The sequence below is a fragment of the Bidens hawaiensis genome, unplaced genomic scaffold (genome assembly GCF_021521415.1).
Source record: "Bidens hawaiensis isolate Kalapana, Puna unplaced genomic scaffold, B.hawaiensis_p1.1 tig00057046_1, whole genome shotgun sequence".
Lineage (NCBI taxonomy): Eukaryota > Viridiplantae > Streptophyta > Magnoliopsida > Asterales > Asteraceae > Bidens > Bidens hawaiensis.
The window spans coordinates 26,078-46,989 of NW_027506384.1; the positions used below are offsets into that span (position 1 = coordinate 26,078).

Below are 20,912 nucleotides of genomic sequence, written 5' to 3' on the forward strand. Positions count from 1 at the left end.
CCCTTACATCAATAGAAATGGATTGTTATAGAAGAACATGTTTAATTTCACATCCATTGTTACTTATATCCATGAATAATTTCAATCTTGTCGTGATTCATCGCCACATTTGATTGAGTACATGAAGAACCAAGAATCGCTGTCTCTGGTGTTTAGTGGTTGTGTGTTGATGGTGCGAAGTTGAAGAATGGTGATGAATAACGATGGTGGTGCTGAAGAACGGTGGTGAAGAAAAGGGAGGAGGGTATATTTGTCTGCTGAATCATTCATCGAAAATTTGGAGCTGAATGGTTATGAGGTGTGTTGATCATTCAGACGTGTGATTATAGGAGCCAAACACCCTAGCATCTGACCGAATCAAACTTGTTCTCTGAATCATCCTATTCAGATGCTTAACAAACAATCCTTCAGTTGAGATTATTATTACCCAATAACATCTAAAAAAAGAAAAAAATGAGGATCTAAACTACATCCTAAACCGGTTAGCTGACCTCACATGTATTACTCCTAAACCAGTTTATAACGTTAGCCAAACGCACAAACCATGTGGGCCAAGTGGCAGAATGGTTAAAAATTAACTCAGAATATTCAAAACCACCGGTTTAGAATTTCCCCAATTCTTCAAGAACCCTAAATTCAAAATCCCTAGATTAGATGATCAAACACCTCTATCAGTAAAGTGAGAAGTTGTTTTAGGAATTTTTTGTGTTCGTTGAACTGTATTTGAGTACTCCAACAACTATTTATACCGAGTGGGGTGACGAGGAACCGGTTCCAATGGCTCTCTAACGGGTATAAGCAGCTATATGGCCTTTGGCAACTGTCAAAAATAAGTTGTGCCATTTTTTTGTAGTTTTTTAATAGCATGAACCGGAAACGGGTAGGACCCGGTTTCAAGATATGTAGGGTTATACCGGTAGGGATTTTCAAGTATGATCGGGTCTGGACCAGGCATTGGGCCAACTGGGCACGAACTGGAACTTGTTTTTGTGCACCTCCACATCCTAGTTAAACCATTGTTGATTTAACTAATATTATAAGCACCCTAGTTTATAGTTGTCACAAGGAACCATAACGATAAAACCGGAAATCAAAGGAAAAAAGACGGGTTGCAATCAATAGTATCAATCAGTCCAATGTCCATTCTACCACCAGTATTAAAATTAGAGGATCATTGACTTACCATTATGTGATATTGACTTACCATATGGTCCTATTTGCACACTAGCGTAATCTGGCTTTTCCTCTTTTGTATAGCTAGATTGGTGAAGTAAATAATGTACCAGCTCTCTTGTATTTGTTTCCTTGTATCATGTAAATCAATTAGAAAACTATTACGGAGACCTTCTTCTCCATTGATAAACTCTATACCAATCTTATGATGGTATCAAAGCGATCCTATTAAATTAAGTCTTCCCAATCCAATTTTATTCAAAACATCACACCACACCATGTCCGATAAGAACGCTACCTCAAGCTACGCTCAAAACGCTGAGACAAAATTCCCATTCGACTTATACCCATCTAATTGTCTAGGACAATTTCATGTCACAGAACCCTTTGCCAATTGATTATGAAGATATAATGAAAAAGTCAGAAGATAGTGTGCGATGGACAACCAAGGAGGAAGCATACTCAGTTATGAGCAAAGGGTTTTTTTTTTATTATATATACAATCTTTTTAACAATGGGAGAGCTTTCCAAGAAGAACATGACAACACAAACTTTCAACGACAACAATCGAATAACTGCTACTGCCGACGGATCACACGAGAAGAGGTGAAGGATGCACTTAGGAGGATGGGAAGGTCTACGGCGGTTGGCCCAGACAACATACCCATCGAGGTGTGGAAGTGTCTGGGGGAGGAAGGAGTCATGTGGTTAACTACTCTGTTCAATAGTATTCTCAAATCAGGTAAGATGCCAGACCAGTGGAGGAGCAGCGTTGTAGTTCCTATCTATAAGAACAAAGGAGACGCCCAATGTTGTGGTAACTACCGAGGAATCAAACTACTAAGTCATACTATGAAGCTATGGGAAAGAGTGATTGAGGGTAGACTTAGACGAGAAACTCAGGTTACGGTCAACCAATTTGGCTTCATGCCGGGCCGTTCCACCACAGAGGCAATACACCTTATAAGAAGATTAATGGAAAAGTATAGGGAGAAGAAGCGTGATCTACATATGGTGTTTATTGACCTAGAAAAGGCCTACGACAGTGTGCCACGACAGGTGCTCTGGGAGTGCTTGGAGGGTAGAAGAGTGCCCAGGAAATACATAGAGATAATTATGGATATGTATACCAGGAGTGAAACAAGTGTCCGTGCGCCAGTGGGGGATACTGATTTCTTTCCTGTAGAGGTAGGTCTTCACCAGGGGTCAGCGTTGAGCCCGTTTCTTTTTGCAGTAGTCTTGGATGAGTTGTCAAAGTCGATTCAGGGGACTCTCCCGTGGTGCATGATGTTCGCAGACGATATTGTGTTACTTGCTGAGAAAAAACAAGATCTAAACATGAGGCTTGAGGAGTGGCGAACAACCTTAGAGACAAAAGGTTTAAAGATTAGCCGATCTAAGACGGAGTACCTCCACTGTGATTTTGGTGGGATAAACGACAATGAAGACGCACAGATCACAATTGAAGGTCAGGTGGTCCCGCAGGTAACGAAGTTCAAGTATTTAGGATCATTTGTACAGAGCGATGGGGAATTAGACAGTGATGTGACCCACCGAGTTCAGGTAGGATGGTGTAGATGGAAAGCAGCCACAGGTATATTGTGCGACAAGAGTTTCCCGACTAAACTAAAGGGAAAATTCTATAGGGTGGCAGTTAGACCTGCAATGCTATATGGAACAGATTGTTGGGCCATCAAGAAGGCACAAGTGCGGAAGATGGAGGTAGCAGAAATGAGAATGCTACGTTGGATGTGTGGGCACACAAGGCTAGACCGAATAAGAAACGTTGAGTTTCGCGAGAGATTAGGGGTGGCGAACATAGCAGATAAGATAAGAGAGTGGAGATTGAGATGGTTTGGACATGTAAAGAGAAGACAGACGACGAATCCTGTTAGATCCGTAGAAAACATTACTATAGAGGGGAGGAGGGGTAGAGGACGACCGAAATTGACTTGGGATGAGAGGATTAGGCATGATTTGATAGACCTAAACCTCTCCGAGGACATGGTTGAGGATATAAATTCGTGGAGAAGTAGAATTAAAGTTAAGGATTTTTAGAGAGAATTGAATACCTTAGGGCTTAGACTTAACTTATTTAGGTCAGATACCATAATGGTATTTCCCTTACATATATTATTATTATTATTATAATTATTATTAGCTTTTATATAGCTGTTAAACTGTGATCTTATTATTAATATTATTATAATTAGTAGTAGTTTTTATATAACTGTTAAACTTTGATTTCCTTTATTTTGCTTCATACACATGTACTTAGAGCCGAGGGTCTCTCTGGAAGCCACCTCTTTATTCCTTTGGATAGAGGTACGGTGTGCCTACATCCCACCCTCCCCAGACCCTACTAATAGCTTTGCCGTCGGTGGGATTTTACTGGGTATGATTGATTGATTGATTGATATACAATAAAAGAATCATTGTAAGTCTATTTGTTTTTACTCATATATATGCTGTTGTTGTAGAGCCTATGAACATGGCTCCTCCAGAGGGAATAATTATATTTTGAATTTTTTAACAACTAAGTACTTACAAATCTATATTGCTATTTGATAGTGGTTTTCTCTTGACAAAATGGGAAGAAATGTCTCATAATATCAGCGATAGAGTCTGCTCGGCTGTTCGGAGAGAATCAGCTGCCTCTACCGAAATCAAGGTTTATTTTTTATTTTTTATTTTTTTATATATATATTTCCATTTGCTTTCTTGTAGTTAAGTTTTTATATTATAGATTATTTACTAAACGTTTTCAGATTTGGAGAAGCATTTCGGTGTGACTATTCGTATTTTACGCTTAGTTATGAAGCCCAGTCCCAACTACTATCATCTAAAACAACATATGCAATTTACCTTGTCTTCAAGTTATCAAAAGACCAGGATTTGAGGCTCCTATGAGAGTGACAGATGAAAAATATTTGGGTTCAGGAATTAACAATTGTTGGTTTAACAATTGTGCGTTAACTAAAGACTGCTTATTTAGTTTGCAAGGCCCATTCAGAGTTAATTATCGATGATTAAGTATGACCCGTATTTTTCCTTGATTTGCTAATATGGTGTTTTTTAATGAAATACACCTTTGAGATTTTATTTTTTTCATATGGCTACTGTATGTTTCTATTTGACCAAAATACACTACCCAATGTAAATCATATCAACAACAATGATGCCCCAAATTGTAAATTATTTGAAGAAAGAAACTGAACCCTAAAGATAGACAATTGTTATACCTGGAAGTCTGATGATCGATCAACAATTCGCCATAGCTATCTTCAAGCCAACATACATAACCTGTAAATCACACAAATGAAAAATAATTTTGAGACAATATTGAACCTTAATGACTTTCTAATTTCAATATATATACCTCAAGGCCAAATTTCGTATGCTTTTTATCGCTTCTAAGCGGTTCAGGCATTTCATCGAGCATCTGGTGAGCACACTCATATTTATAGGATCTTGATGAAGAACCTAACATCCATTATCCCTTACATCAATAGAAATGGATTGTTATAGAAGAACATGTTTAATTTCACATCCATTGTTACTTATATCCATGAATAATTTCAATCTTGTCGTGATTCATCGCCACATTTGATTGAGTACATGAAGAACCAAGAATCGCTGTCTCTGGTGTTTAGTGGTTGTGTGTTGATGGTGTGAAGTTGAAGAATGGTGATGAATAACGATGGTGGTGCTGAAGAACGGTGGTGAAGAAAAGGGAGGAGGGTATATTTGTCTGCTGAATCATTCATCGAAAATTTGGAGCTGAATGGTTATGAGGTGTGTTGATCATTCAGACGTGTGATTATAGGAGCCAAACACCCTAGCATTTGACCGAATCAAACTTGTTCTCTGAATCATCCTATTCAGATGCTTAACAAACAATCCTTTAGTTGAGATTATTATTACCCAATAACATCTAAAAAAAGAAAAAAATGAGGATCTAAACTACATCCTAAACCGGTTAGCTGACCTCACATGTATTACTCCTAAACCAGTTTATAACGTTAGCCAAACGCAGAAACCATGTGGGCCAAGTGGCAGAATGGTTAAAAATTAACTCAGAATATTCAAAACCATCGGTTTAGAATTTCCCCAATTCTTCAAGAACCCTAAATTCAAAATCCCTAGATTAGATGATCAAACACCTCTATCAGTAAAGTGAGAAGTTGTTTTAGGAATTTTTTGTGTTCGTTGAACTGTATTTGAGTACTCCAACAACTATTTATACCGAGTGGGGTGACGAGGAACCGGTTCCAATGGCTCTCTAACGGGTATAAGCAGCTATATGGCCTTTGGCAACTGTCAAAAATAAGTTTTGCCATTATTTTGTAGTTTTTTAATAGCATGAACCGGAAACGGGTAGGACCCGGTTTCAAGATATGTAGGGTTATACCGGTAGGGATTTTCAAGTATGATCGGGTCTGGACCAGGCATTGGGCCAACTGGGCACGAACTGGAACTTGTTTTTGTGCACCTCCACATCCTAGTTAAACCTTTGTTGATTTAACTAATATTATAAGCACCCTAGTTTATAGTTGTCACAAGGAACCATAACGATAAAACCGGAAATCAAAGGAAAAAAGACGGGTTGCAATCAATAGTATCAATCAGTCCAATGTCCATTCTACCACCAGTATTAAAATTAGAGGATCATTGACTTACCATTATGTGATATTGACTTACCATATGGTCCTATTTGCACACTAGCGTAATCTGGCTTTTCCTCTTTTGTATAGCTAGATTGGTGAAGTAAATAATGTACCAGCTCTCTTGTATTTGTTTCCTTGTATCATGTAAATCAATTAGAAAACTATTACGGAGACCTTCTTCTCCATTGATAAACTCTATACCAATCTTATGATGGTATCAAAGCGATCCTATTAAATTAAGTCTTCCCAATCCAATTTTATTCAAAACATCACACCACACCATGTCCGATAAGAACGCTACCTCAAGCTACGCTCAAAACGCTGAGACAAAATTCCCATTCGACTTATACCCATCTAATTGTCTAGAACAATTTCATGTCACAGAACACTTTGCCAATTGATTATGAAGATATAATGAAAAAGTCAGAAGATAGTGTGCGATGGACAACCAAGGAGGAAGCATACTCAGTTATGAGCAAAGGGTTTTTTTTATTATATATACAATCTTTTTAACAATGGGAGAGCTTTCCAAGAAGAACATGACAACACAAACTTTCAACGACAACAATCGAATAACTGCTACTGCCGACGGATCACACGAGAAGAGGTGAAGGATGCACTTAGGAGGATGGGAAGGTCTACGGCGGTTGGCCCAGACAACATACCCATCGAGGTGTGGAAGTGTCTGGGGGAGGAAGGAGTCATGTGGTTAACTACTCTGTTCAATAGTATTCTCAAATCAGGTAAGATGCCAGACCAGTGGAGGAGCAGCGTTGTAGTTCCTATCTATAAGAACAAAGGAGACGCCCAATGTTGTGGTAACTACCGAGGAATCAAACTACTAAGTCATACTATGAAGCTATGGGAAAGAGTGATTGAGGGTAGACTTAGACGAGAAACTCAGGTTACGGTCAACCAATTTGGCTTCATGCCGGGCCGTTCCACCACAGAGGCAATACACCTTATAAGAAGATTAATGGAAAAGTATAGGGAGAAGAAGCGTGATCTACATATGGTGTTTATTGACCTAGAAAAGGCCTACGACAGTGTGCCACGACAGGTGCTCTGGGAGTGCTTGGAGGGTAGAAGAGTGCCCAGGAAATACATAGAGATAATTATGGATATGTATACCAGGAGTGAAACAAGTGTCCGTGCGCCAGTGGGGGATACTGATTTCTTTCCTGTAGAGGTAGGTCTTCACCAGGGGTCAGCGTTGAGCCCGTTTCTTTTTGCAGTAGTCTTGGATGAGTTGTCAAAGTCGATTCAGGGGACTCTCCGTGGTGCATGATGTTCGCAGACGATATTGTGTTACTTGCTGAGAAAAAACAAGATCTAAACATGAGGCTTGAGGAGTGGCGAACAACCTTAGAGACAAAAGGTTTAAAGATTAGCCGATCTAAGACGGAGTACCTCCACTGTGATTTTGGTGGGATAAACGACAATGAAGACGCACAGATCACAATTGAAGGTCAGGTGGTCCCGCAGGTAACGAAGTTCAAGTATTTAGGATCATTTGTACAGAGCGATGGGGAATTAGACAGTGATGTGACCCACCGAGTTCAGGTAGGATGGTGTAGATGGAAAGCAGCCACATGTATATTGTGCGACAAGAGTTTCCCGACTAAACTAAAGGGAAAATTCTATAGGGTGGCAGTTAGACCTGCAATGCTATATGGAACAGATTGTTGGGCCATCAAGAAGGCACAAGTGCGGAAGATGGAGGTAGCAGAAATGAGAATGCTACGTTGGATGTGTGGGCACACAAGGCTAGACCGAATAAGAAACGTTGAGTTTCGCGAGAGATTAGGGGTGGCGAACATAGCAGATAAGATAAGAGAGTGGAGATTGAGATGGTTTGGACATGTAAAGAGAAGACAGACGACGAATCCTGTTAGATCCGTAGAAAACATTACTATAGAGGGGAGGAGGGGTAGAGGACGACCGAAATTGACTTGGGATGAGAGGATTAGGCATGATTTGATAGACCTAAACCTCTCCGAGGACATGGTTGAGGATAGAAATTCGTGGAGAAGTAGAATTAAAGTTAAGGATTTTTAGAGAGAATTGAATACCTTAGGGCTTATACTTAACTTATTTAGGTCACATACCATAATGGTATTTCCCTTACATATATTATTATTACTATTATAATTATTATTAGCTTTTATATAGCTGTTAAACTGTGATCTTATTATTAATATTATTATAATTAGTAGTAGTTTTTATATAACTGTTAAACTTTGATTTCCTTTATTTTGCTTCATACACATGTACTTAGAGCCGAGGGTCTCTCTGGAAGCCACCTCTTTATTCCTTTGGATAGAGGTACGGTGTGCCTACATCCCACCCTCCCCAGACCCTACTTATAGCTTTGCTGTCGGTGGGATTTTACTGGGTATGATTGATTGATTGATATACAATAAAAGAATCATTGTAAGTCTATTTGTTTTTACTCATATATATGCAGTTGTTGTAGAGCCTATGAACATGGCTCCTCCAGAGGGAATAATTATATTTTGAATTTTTTAACAACTAAGTACTTACAAATCTATATTGCTATTTGATAGTGGTTTTCTCTTGACAAAATGGGAAGAAATGTCTCATAATATCAGCGATAGAGTCTGCTCGGCTGTTCGGAGAGAATCAGCTGCCTCTACCGAAATCAAGGTTTATTTTTTATTTTTTTATATATATATTTCCATTTGCTTTCTTGTAGTTAAGTTTTTATATTATAGATTATTTACTAAACGTTTTCAGATTTGGAGAAGCATTTCGGTGTGATTATTCGTATTTTACGCTTAGTTATGAAGCCCAGTCCCAACTACTATCATCTAAAACAACATATGCAATTTACCTTGTCTACAAGTTATCAAAAGACCGGGATTTGAGGCTCCTATGAGAGTGACAGATGAAAAATATTTGGGTTCAGGAATTAACAATTGTTGGTTTAACAATTGTGCGTTAACTAAAGACTGCTTATTTAGTTTGCAAGGCCCATTCAGAGTTAATTATCGATGATTAAGTATGACCCGTATTTTTCCTTGATTTGCTAATATGGTGTTTTTTAATGAAATACACCTTTGAGATTTTATTTTTTTCATATGGCTACTGTATGTTTCTATTTGACCAAAATACACTACCCAATGTAAATCATATCAACAACAATGATGCCCCAAATTGTAAATTATTTGAAGAAAGAAACTGAACCCTAAAGATAGACAATTGTTATACCTGGAAGTCTGATGATCGATCAACAATTCGCCATAGCTATCTTCAAGCCAACATACATAACCTGTAAATCACACAAATGAAAAATAATTTTGAGACAATATTGAACCTTAATGACTTTCTAATTTCAATATATATACCTCAAGGCCAAATTTCGTATGCTTTTTATCGCTTCTAAGCGGTTCAGGCATTTCATCGAGCATATGGTGAGCACACTCATATTTATAGGATCTTGATGAAGAACCTAACATCCATTATCCCTTACATCAATAGAAATGGATTGTTATAGAAGAACATGTTTAATTTCACATCCATTGTTACTTATATCCATGATTAATTTCAATCTTGTCGTGATTCATCGCCACATTTGATTGAGTACATGAAGAACCAAGAATCGCTGTCTCTGGTGTTTAGTGGTTGTGTGTTGATGGTGCGAAGTTGAAGAATGGTGATGAATAACGATGGTGGTGCTGAAGAACGGTGGTGAAGAAAAGGGAGGAGGGTATATTTGTCTGCTGAATCATTCATCGAAAATTTGGAGCTGAATGGTTATGAGGTGTGTTGATCATTCAGACGTGTGATTATAGGAGCCAAACACCCTAGCATCTGACCGAATCAAACTTGTTCTCTGAATCATCCTATTCAGATGCTTAACAAACAATCCTTCAGTTGAGATTATTATTACCCAATAACATCTAAAAAAAGAAAAAAATGAGGATCTAAACTACATCCTAAACCGGTTAGCTGACCTCACATGTATTACTCCTAAACCAGTTTATAACGTTAGCCAAACGCACAAACCATGTGGGCCAAGTGGCAGAATGGTTAAAAATTAACTCAGAATATTCAAAACCACCGGTTTAGAATTTCCCCAATTCTTCAAGAACCCTAAATTCAAAATCCCTAGATTAGATGATCAAACACCTCTATCAGTAAAGTGAGAAGTTGTTTTAGGAATTTTTTGTGTTCGTTGAACTGTATTTGAGTACTCCAACAACTATTTATACCGAGTGGGGTGACGAGGAACCGGTTCCAATGGCTCTCTAACGGGTATAAGCAGCTATATGGCCTTTGGCAACTGTCAAAAATAAGTTGTGCCATTTTTTTGTAGTTTTTTAATAGCATGAACCGGAAACGGGTAGGACCCGGTTTCAAGATATGTAGGGTTATACCGGTATGGATTTTCAAGTATGATCGGGTCTGGACCAGGCATTGGGCCAACTGGGCACGAACTGGAACTTGTTTTTGTGCACCTCCACATCCTAGTTAAACCATTGTTGATTTAACTAATATTATAAGCACCCTAGTTTATAGTTGTCACAAGGAACCATAACCATAAAACCGGAAATCAAAGGAAAAAAGACGGGTTGCAATCAATAGTATCAATCAGTCCAATGTCCATTCTACCACCAGTATTAAAATTAGAGGATCATTGACTTACCATTATGTGATATTGACTTACCATATGGTCCTATTTGCACACTAGCGTAATCTGGCTTTTCCTCTTTTGTATAGCTAGATTGGTGAAGTAAATAATGTACCAGCTCTCTTGTATTTGTTTCCTTGTATCATGTAAATCAATTAGAAAACTATTACGGAGACCTTCTTCTCCATTGATAAACTCTATACCAATCTTATGATGGTATCAAAGCGATCCTATTAAATTAAGTCTTCCCAATCCAATTTTATTCAAAACATCACACCACACCATGTCCGATAAGAACGCTACCTCAAGCTACGCTCAAAACGCTGAGACAAAATTCCCATTCGACTTATACCCATCTAATTGTCTAGGACAATTTCATGTCACAGAACCCTTTGCCAATTGATTATGAAGATATAATGAAAAAGTCAGAAGATAGTGTGCGATGGACAACCAAGGAGGAAGCATACTCAGTTATGAGCAAAGGGTTCTTTTTTATTATATATACAATCTTTTTAACAATGGGAGAGCTTTCCAAGAAGAACATGACAACACAAACTTTCAACGACAACAATCGAATAACTGCTACTGCCGACGGATCACACGAGAAGAGGTGAAGGATGCACTTAGGAGGATGGGAAGGTCTAAGGCGGTTGGCCCAGACAACATACCCATCGAGGTGTGGAAGTGTCTGGGGGAGGAAGGAGTCATGTGGTTAACTACTCTGTTCAATAGTATTCTCAAATTAGGTAGATGCCAGACCAGTGGAGGAGCAGCGTTGTAGTTCCTATCTATAAGAACAAAGGAGACGCCCAATGTTGTGGTAACTACCGAGGAATCAAACTACTAAGTCATACTATGAAGCTATGGGAAAGAGTGATTGAGGGTAGACTTAGACGAGAAACTCAGGTTACGGTCAACCAATTTGGCTTCATGCCGGGCCGTTCCACCACAGAGGCAATACACCTTATAAGAAGATTAATGGAAAAGTATAGGGAGAAGAAGCGTGATCTACATATGGTGTTTATTGACCTAGAAAAGGCCTACGACAGTGTGCCACGACAGGTGCTCTGGGAGTGCTTGGAGGGTAGAAGAGTGCCCAGGAAATACATAGAGATAATTATGGATATGTATACCAGAAGTGAAACAAGTGTCCGTGCGCCAGTGGGGGATACTGATTTCTTTCCTGTAGAGGTAGGTCTTCACCAGGGGTCAGCGTTGAGCCCGTTTCTTTTTTCAGTAGTCTTGGATGAGTTGTCAAAGTCGATTCAGGGGACTCTCCCGTGGTGCATGATGTTCGCAGACGATATTGTGTTACTTGCTGAGAAAAAACAAGATCTAAACATGAGGCTTGAGGAGTGGCGAACAACCTTAGAGACAAAAGGTTTAAAGATTAGCCGATCTAATACGGAGTACCTCCACTGTGATTTTGGTGGGATAAACGACAATGAAGACGCACAGATCACAATTGAAGGTCAGGTGGTCCCGCAGGTAACGAAGTTCAAGTATTTAGGATCATTTGTACAGAGCGATGGGGAATTAGACAGTGATGTGACCCACCGAGTTCAGGTAGGATGGTGTAGATGGAAAGCAGCCATAGGTATATTGTGCGACAAGAGTTTCCCGACTAAACTAAAGGGAAAATTCTATAGGGTGGCAGTTAGACCTGCAATGCTGAGACAAAATTCCCATTCGACTTATACCCATCTAATTGTCTAGGACAAATTCATGTCATAGAACCGCTACACAATGGGAGTTACGCAGATTGGGCCGATGAAATGAGTAATTTTCTTCTAGCGAAGAACAATCTGGGAATTATTTATGGGTCGATTCCCATTCCAGAAGAAGGAGAGGCTGGCATCAAATCACAAAGAAGATGCAATGCCATGATTAGAGGATGGCTGAGCGCGCCTATGAACAAAAAAAATAAGAAGCAACGTTCGATACGCCAAGATTGCAAAACATATATGGAACGACCTAGCGGAGTGGTTTGGCACAGAATATGCTCCACGAGCATATGAATTAAGACGAGATCTTGCCCAAACGCATCAAAACAACATGAAGGTATATGCTTTTTATACAAAATCGAAAGGGATATTGGAAAAAATCCAATTGGTTTCTCTTGCACCTAAATGCACACATGCATCAGTAAAAGAATTCATTGAAAAGAGACAAAATGATCAATTGTACGAGTTTCTTATGGGGCTCGATGAAGCCTTCAACACCATTAAAACTCAAATATTAACCACAAAGCCAACACCAACCCTAAGTGTTTCTTTTCATTTTGTCCAAGAAGAAGAAAGAGGTGTGAGATTACCACTACTACACGCCCTAACAACAATGAAGCTGCAACCTTTCAAGTCCAAAACAAAGGTAAATCACAATATACAGAGAAGAAAGAAAGAGCACCATGTGCTAGGTGTGGAAGAACAAATCACAAAATGAAAGATTGTTTGTTAGTTACCCTAAAATAAAAGAGGAGTGTCAAGCTGGAGAGGATGGTAGAAGACAATAAAAAAAATGATAGCTGCAAAAAGACTAACAAAGTTGCACATGTAAAATGAAGTCCAATAGAAGGAATTTCGAATGAAGACTTTGCTTTATTGGCACAACATTTCCGAGAGCTCGCAGAAAAAGATGGCAAGGAGGAACTATCAACGGTCAATATGATAGTTGAGTTACCGTTAATTCGTCACTGGGTAATCAAATTTGGGCGACGGAACACATTACATGTGAAGAGGGAATACTTGACTCATCACAGTCAAAAAATGATGTGACAATAACAATACCAAATGGGAAAAAGGTGTATGTTAAAGAGATTAGAAATGTTACTTTGCCAAATGATTTACGCCCTGTTCTTGAGTTTTTTTAAAGGAGTGAAATGAGAGGAAAACTAAGGATAGTTAAAAAATGGGTGTTCTTGAGTTTTTTTAGGATGTAAAGGAAAGGATAGGAGGACTTAGGAGGGATTATATTAATGTATTTTTCCAGTAAGTTATCCTCCCAAAAATGGGATGATTACTAAGGATAACTATTTTTTAACATAGTTATCATTTCCTTTCCTCTAATTTCCTTCCAACTCAAGAACACACCTAAATTAGAAAAAAATCCTTCCCTTCCCTTTCTTATCCTTCCATCTCCTTTCTTTTTCTTTCATTGGTTAAAAAACTCAAGAACAAGGCGTTAAAGATTAATAATGTTTGTACTATAACATAATTCAAATGCAACTTATTTTCAGTTAGCAAACTAACCAATAACTTGAACTCATCTTTCACCTTTTATCCGAGTTTCTATTCCATCAAGGACTTACACACTAGGAAACTGATTGAAATGGGTAAAAAACACGATGGTCTATATTGGGGATTCAATTGTCAATTTCACATTACACGTGATTTGCTTATATATATATAAATATATATATATATATGTGTGTGTGTGTGTGTGTGTGTGTGTATCAAATCGGGTATTTACTTGCTCAACTTTATTTTGACAAACCTTTTCTATTGTTATGCATATTGAATGATAGTACATGAAGTGAAGTTTTGAATGCTTAGTTTGGACCTTAGGTTTTAATAAATAAAGGCAGAATTACAAATTTTGTCCTTTAAAAAATGCCAAATTATGGTTCGTGTCCTTTTTTTAGTTTCTTTGCAGGCGGTGTCCTTTAAATATTTTTTTTCCTAAACGTTATGTCCTTTATGCTAACTGGGTTAAAAAAAACTCAGTTAAATACCCTCATGTGAGGACATTTTGGTCTTTTCGTCTGTACCTGCAAACAAAAACACTTTATTAGTTTCCCCACCCTTATCACAGACACCGGTTTCATTTTCATCTCCATCCTTTTCAATTTCCCTCAAATTCAAAACCAATTCAATTAAATTCTTCATCATCCACCATACCAAAATCAAATCAATTCAAAACCCAGATCCAATCTCCATCCAATCATCAAACCCATATCTCAATTCCCCCAAATCCCCAATTTCTAGGGTTTTTCAAATCCCCTAAATCCTCAATCTCCAATTCAATCCAGTTCATCAAATTCAACCAATTCCCCATCTGGGTTTTTAATATTATCCAATCTTGTCGCCTAATTCGTTCTAATTTGAAGGAGTTAATTAATTAGTGTTTTGACAGAAAAGATGTTGGGCGCTGGGTTACAGTTTGGACGGAGTCGTGGTGGAGAGGAGGTGGTATCCGACGGTGGCGGCGGCGGCTGTGAAGTGGTGGTGGAGAGAGTGCAGTTAGGGTTTAGGGTTTGTGAGAGGTGAGTAGTGACGTGGGTGGCGATGGAACCGGTGGCGGAGACGCAGGTGGTAAGGACGACGGTGTCTGGGTCGTGGGTTAGGGTTTTGGCGATGGACTCGAGCTCAGTGGTGGCGACGGAGTGGGTGTCGCGGTCAGAGAGTTTGTTCAGGCAGACGAGGGTTCGGTGTTTTATGTCACGTGGGTGTTTGGTTGGTGGTGACATTGTGGTGGTTTATTGTGGTGGTGGTTTGTCTGTGGGTTCTGGCAGCATTGCTGGCGGACGGAGTAAGATGGAGGTCCGGTGAAGAGGATGAGATTTGATTTATGGAGATTAAAAATAGGGGAAACACTGATAAACGGGTTTTGTTGTAGGTACAGACGAAAGGACCAAAATGCCCTCACATGAGGGTATTTAACTGAGTTTTTCTAACCCAGTTAGCGTAAATGACATAACGTGTAGGAAAAAAAGTTTAAAGGACACCGCCTGCAAAGAAACTAAAAAAAGGACACGAACCGTAATTTGACTTTTTTTAAAGGACAAAATCTGTAATTCTGTCTTTAATATTACAATTTTTTTGTTAGTCTTGAGATTGAAGTATTGTCTTTGAGTTATTTTGGTTGTGATACCCTTGTGTATGTTGATTTGGATGAATAAATTAGATATTGACACATTATTGTCTTTGAGTTTGTTGACCCGTCAATGCATTTTGACTCATTGTTATTTTAGATGGTGAAGACGTTATGAATGTAAACCAGTATTGGGTTATTTACACACATATATAAAAAAAATTGTGAAAAATCGAACAATTATACAATGTTTGCCTTATGTAACACGTTGGATATTCTTATAACATAATAAATTAATAACGTAATAAATTCACCATCTTTCTATTATATATATCAAAAGAAAATGGGCTGTTTTTGTGAGATAGTTGGATATTCTTATAATATAATAACATAATAAATCAATTGATTTTGCGAAAAGAGGAAGACACTTTATTATTATTTTTTATTTTTTCAATATTTTTATTGCAAAGATGCATTATCAATCTTGCAAAACATTGAATAAAATAAACAGAGAAAAACCAACTATTAGAATCAAACCGATAACCATCGCATTACAAATGCGATGATCTAACCTCTGAGCAGAGTCATGGAAAGAACATGTTCAAAATTACGATCAATTCCTTTTTCAAATCCTGTTGCGGCTGCACAAGCCCTTCGTGTGTGCCACAAACGCCCTACAAAGAAGAAGAATTCTAGAACAAAATAAGAATTAGCTAACCAACTTCTAGGAGACATATAATCGACTGCATTGATCTCGGTAGCTACTCCACCCAAGAAATTTAAAGAACCTAACAGGGCATGAGTCATATATTATGCAGAATGACGTTCTTACGAAGATTGGATGTCTTTTTTCAGCCCACTCAAGTCCAACCCATTTGGATCCCTTAGAGGTTCTAACCAAAGAGCACGCAAATCCCAAAAACGCATAGTTTCTCCTCCAAAAATGACTTCTCTAGCCAGAGAATGCATTAAATATTTACCTAAGCCTGTAGGCTCTTTTCTTCAGACATATTGTCGATACTAAGTAGCAGCCAAAAATTTGTACCAATTTTTATGGATCAGATTACCATGTTCCACCATTTTTGTGACATTTGAGCCAATTTGTTGAGCTATAGAACACATTTAAGATTATTTTCTCATATTTCTTTCTTGTGTGGAACTGTGATGTTACATTGTTTTAGAACTTGGTTGTTGTACATGTAAAAATCATGAAATTGAGTTTTGCACAAACAAGATTTAAGATATTAGGATTAGTATGTTCGTTGACTTGTTCTTTGTGTTAGCCTAACATGTATATCATCCCTATATGCCAGTTTGAACCTATACCCTTTTCGTTTGACAAAGCCAGAATGTTCTTTTAACCCTTTATGTTTAGCCCTGTAAGTTGGAATCGAATGAAGTTGTAGTTTGTTAAATAAGTTGGTAATTGCTAAGTGTTATATATAAATAGCTTAAATGTATAGAAATATAAAAGACAAAAACAAGAAGAAAAGAACAATAAAAAAAATAGATGAAAATATTGTTACGTGTTTTACCCGAGTTGCTAGTTATACAATAAGAAAAAGATGTGGTAATAATAATAATAATAATAATAATAATAATAATAATAATAATAATAATAATAATAATAAGATTCCACTCACCTTAGCCATTTAAAATCCGTATCCATACCTTGTCACCCAAGCCCACGTTACAGCCAGTTAAAAGACCTTTTTGATTTGTGAATGATTAATTGTTGGTTGGTAGAAAACTGATAGGTTTGCAAGTTTATGATAACAGTGTTTCAGAATGTGTGTGTCTAGTCTCACAAATATATACTACCACATCTTCTGCTTGTCTAGATATTAACCTGAATAGAGTGACCAGTTGTAGAATCACGAACTTAATTTGTCATCCAGTCACGAACCGAAACCAAGTCGAAATTTCATATGCTTCAACCATTTGTCAAGGAACTTTGACCGGGTTCCCCATTGCTTTTCAAAGCCTTACGTTATTTGGTTTACGTTTTCAATGTAGTGTTGAATCTGACTTCACTTGCACCAAGCCTTTTCGATATAGTTTTGACTTTTTACACAATCTCATATTTATCAAAGATTTCCTTGTTCCTATTTGTTTTTCAAACTCTCACAATCGTCGCTTCAGGTGGCCAAGAACCAAACGCCAACGGAGGATTGTTGACTTGAGCATGCCATTTAGAGAGCGTTTTTTTCACGGTTTTATTTCATGTTTAACATTTTCACGTCATATGATAAAACCATAACCACCCAAAGCTATTCATTCATACTAAGTATTTTTTTTTTATTTTATTTTTTTTGTGCGGAGCACTATATAAACTTAAAGAAAAACTATAGTCGGGGAGTGGATCATCCAGTCTTATTCAACATATCACTCTTTTTTCCTGGTTATGTACCAGTTTGTTATTCGGCGTTGTTACCTAGCATTGATGCTTTAGTGGCCTGAACCTTGGTCCTGTATGAACAAACCAGGGATCGAGCCTTAAACACTTGCTACACTATGAGTGCTTGTGGGTTGATTAATTCAGTTTGGTATAAATTCAATATTCCAGGTCAAATAAGAAAACAACACACTTAAAAAGATCGATAATATAAGTTCCAATGAAACATATAACATAACATTGATAAAAATAGAAAACGCAAAAGGTGAGTTCACTTGATCTTTATCACCTTTCTTAGCTTATACTTGCCTCGAATTCACCATTTCTCTACCCTTTAGACATGGCTACTGCGACGGTACATCCTCCATGTCCAGTGTAACTTCCTCCCACTGATATCAAACCGGTAACATGTTGTTAGAACAAAGAAAAATTTACATAGCTTAAAAGAGTTAACAAAGCTTACATAACACGACGGATCTTCTCCCTTAATCAATATATCCTGCAGGATTGAGTTTTGTAAATTAGTCGTCTTACATATGTTGGTACACAACGAACAGTTTTACCTGTAGTTTTTTGTTATCGTAGTAAACATCTCCAAAACAATGATGTAGTTCATTTATACGGAAGACTTTAATCTTCAAACGCTTGCCAGTGACCAATTTTGCGAGCTCATCCCTAGCCTTAGTTCCATCAAGCATGTCAGTTTTACGCACACGTAATCCCCTGTTTTAGCATCAACAAGGTTTTTACTCTGATGGGTCAAATAAACCAAATACAAAGCACAGCAGATAAATATTGTTACAAAGAATGTCAAATATATCAAGGATGCCAAAAAACCATTGTTATAAGAATGTATTTGGTAATTTTAAAGGTCAAATACAAACTGTTTTAAGTGGACCATATATATTTCTGAATGACTCAAGCATAAACATAAGCACTTCTTCATGGGTCAATAAACAAGCATTTGACAGGTTCATTGTTATTTCCCCTAATAAACGAGGCCTGTTTTTTAACAGTCCCAGCTCACGGGTTTCACGTGTGATCGCACTGAACTGTTAAAAGACTATTCTTAGACTTTTGTATTCTTGATTTTAAGCAGCAACTCACGTGCCTCAGCGTAGTTTTTGTCGAGAAACAGTTTGTATTGCTCACTTTGCATGTATACTATATCTTGGGGTAAAAGAGATAAATCCTTAACTTTAACAAAGACAATAAAACCACCCCCATCTTTTACGCATGAGTAAATCACCTGATTTGCAAAACAAGTAAAAAATCGAGATTGAAAAAAGTGCAAGCGTTGCAGAAATTTCTTCTTACAGGAAGTGTTTCGAACTCGAACAACGGAGCATCCAGTGAAGCATAAGCATCATCAGAATTAGCATCAGCATCAGCATCAGAATCAGCATCAGCATCAGCATCGGCATCGGCATCGGCATCAGCATCAGCATCAGGCGGTGAAATCACAACAGGCGGCCGGTAAGTTGGACAAGGAATCCCGTAAAATTCACAGAAGCCCTTTAAACAAGAAAAAAAATTAATTAATATAAGTTAATCACTTAGTCATAAATGAGACCCAAAATGCATCCCTAATGCATACAATCTTTTTTGATGCAAAAAAAGTTGCATTTATTTGAATATTGTGAAAACTTGGCATTGGTTGTTGGACAGGTTTTTGAGTGTTTTTTCTTTTTCTTCTTCAAAAATATATATCAGTTCTAGATTAAAAGATTTAAACAGGCAATCAATATTATTATAAAAAACAAATTTGAAATTAGATAAATATAACCTCAAGTACCAGACCCAATTAATATAGTGTGTACGTATGAGATGTTTGGATTAGAGAAGAAACCTCAATATCTTCGACAGTCTCTAGGGTTTTATGTACAAGCTTGGTAGAATCGTCAGGACCCATAGGTTCGCTTTCCTTCCATGCTTTGGCCAGTTCTTTGTACCTTCAAATAAGTTATATTAATTAGCAAAACTCAATAAACCACTACTATAATTGATAAATATATATATACCACTTGAGCTGAGTGTAGGCCGATGCATGTACATGCCAGTCCAGGTCTGGTGGAAGCTGTAAGTAAATAATCATCAATGAATGATCTACGTACGTAATCGTAAGTGAGAGTACATACATACATACCAGGAAGTCTGACTCTTGAACATTACGGATGTCCTGAATAAGCGCATCGAGGCCGCCACGTTCGATGTCGGTCATGTTAGTGTCGATTTCATCACCATCGCTGGCGGTCATGATTGATGCCCCCCCCAACCAATACGTACTATTCAATTGCAAGGGTGAGGGGTCTTTAGTAGTTTATGTATGTATGTGTATATATAGATAACCAGCTTTGAGCCCCTCAAAGTTCAAAACGGCATCAATGAGCCCACTTCAGAGTCCCTCTATCCGTCTATTAACACCGTTAATTTAATGGGCAAATATGGTATTTTGGGGTGTTCTTCGAGTTTCAAAGCTTTAAAATTTGATCAGAAACCCAACCCGAATCTCTCACAGGTTTTTCAGGTTTGGGTAATTCAGGTTCGGGTTTTTTCAGGTTGGGTGAATCGGGGTTCGAGTGTCCTACAAAACAAAAAAAAAACAAAAAAATTTTAAAAACTATATTGCTAAAATTAAAATTACATATTATTCTTTGCTTGTGACACTCGTCAATTTCAGGTTAACTCCGTTGATCCGAACTCCGTTAATTCAAACTTAAGATCACACGAACTGTAACGCACATCTCATTACATTTAAACTAGGGTTTAAATGACGCATGACAATCACTACACAAGTAGTCTTTCGGAATTGCACCGAAACACACACGAGTCGACTCAAACCGTTGGTGAACAAACAATATATAATATAAACAAGTGCTCGGTATAAATATGTGTTATGTTGACATATGATTGTGTGTTTGCATAGTATAACCTCTTATTATGGATATTATAAACTAGTTATGCTAGAATTATGTTCACTTGAAGTTTAGGGGGGCGATTTGTAACATGTATTATATTTAATAAATATATAAACAACATAATTACACAACCCTAATCCCTCTCTCCTTCCTTGTACGATCTGCCTCCCTCTTCCCCCTCCCTCTTGTCGATCGTAAACCCACACACACACACATACAAGATAATTTTCAAGCTTGTTGTGAAGAATTGAAGGTTCAAGAAGCTAACTAGGTAATATAAACACCATATCTAATTT

At 37.7% G+C, this 20,912-nt stretch overlaps 1 protein-coding gene across 1 annotated transcript; it reads right to left on the reverse strand.

Moving 5' to 3' along the window:
- Positions 1 to 18,767: 18,767 nt before the first annotated feature.
- LOC143617704 (staphylococcal-like nuclease CAN1) lies at positions 18,768 to 19,955 on the reverse strand. The gene is made up of 5 exons (XM_077090181.1): positions 19,845 to 19,955; positions 19,720 to 19,775; positions 19,548 to 19,650; positions 19,016 to 19,213; positions 18,768 to 18,947 (listed from the first exon to the last, which is right to left on the reverse strand). Exons 1-5 carry the CDS (start codon positions 19,953 to 19,955, stop codon positions 18,768 to 18,770), a joined length of 648 nt encoding a protein of 215 aa, XP_076946296.1.
- Positions 19,956 to 20,912: the final 957 nt, after the last annotated feature.

Coding starts and splice junctions, on each gene's coding strand:
- LOC143617704 (XM_077090181.1), bottom strand. CDS start 19,955: ATGACCGCCAGCGATGGTGATGAAATCGACACTAACATGACCGACATC. Junction 19,776..19,844: donor TTCAAGAGTCAGACTTCCTG/GTATGTATGTAT, acceptor ATTTACTTACAG/CTTCCACCAGACCTGGACTG. Junction 19,214..19,547: donor AGACTGTCGAAGATATTGAG/GTTTCTTCTCTA, acceptor TCTTGTTTAAAG/GGCTTCTGTGAATTTTACGG.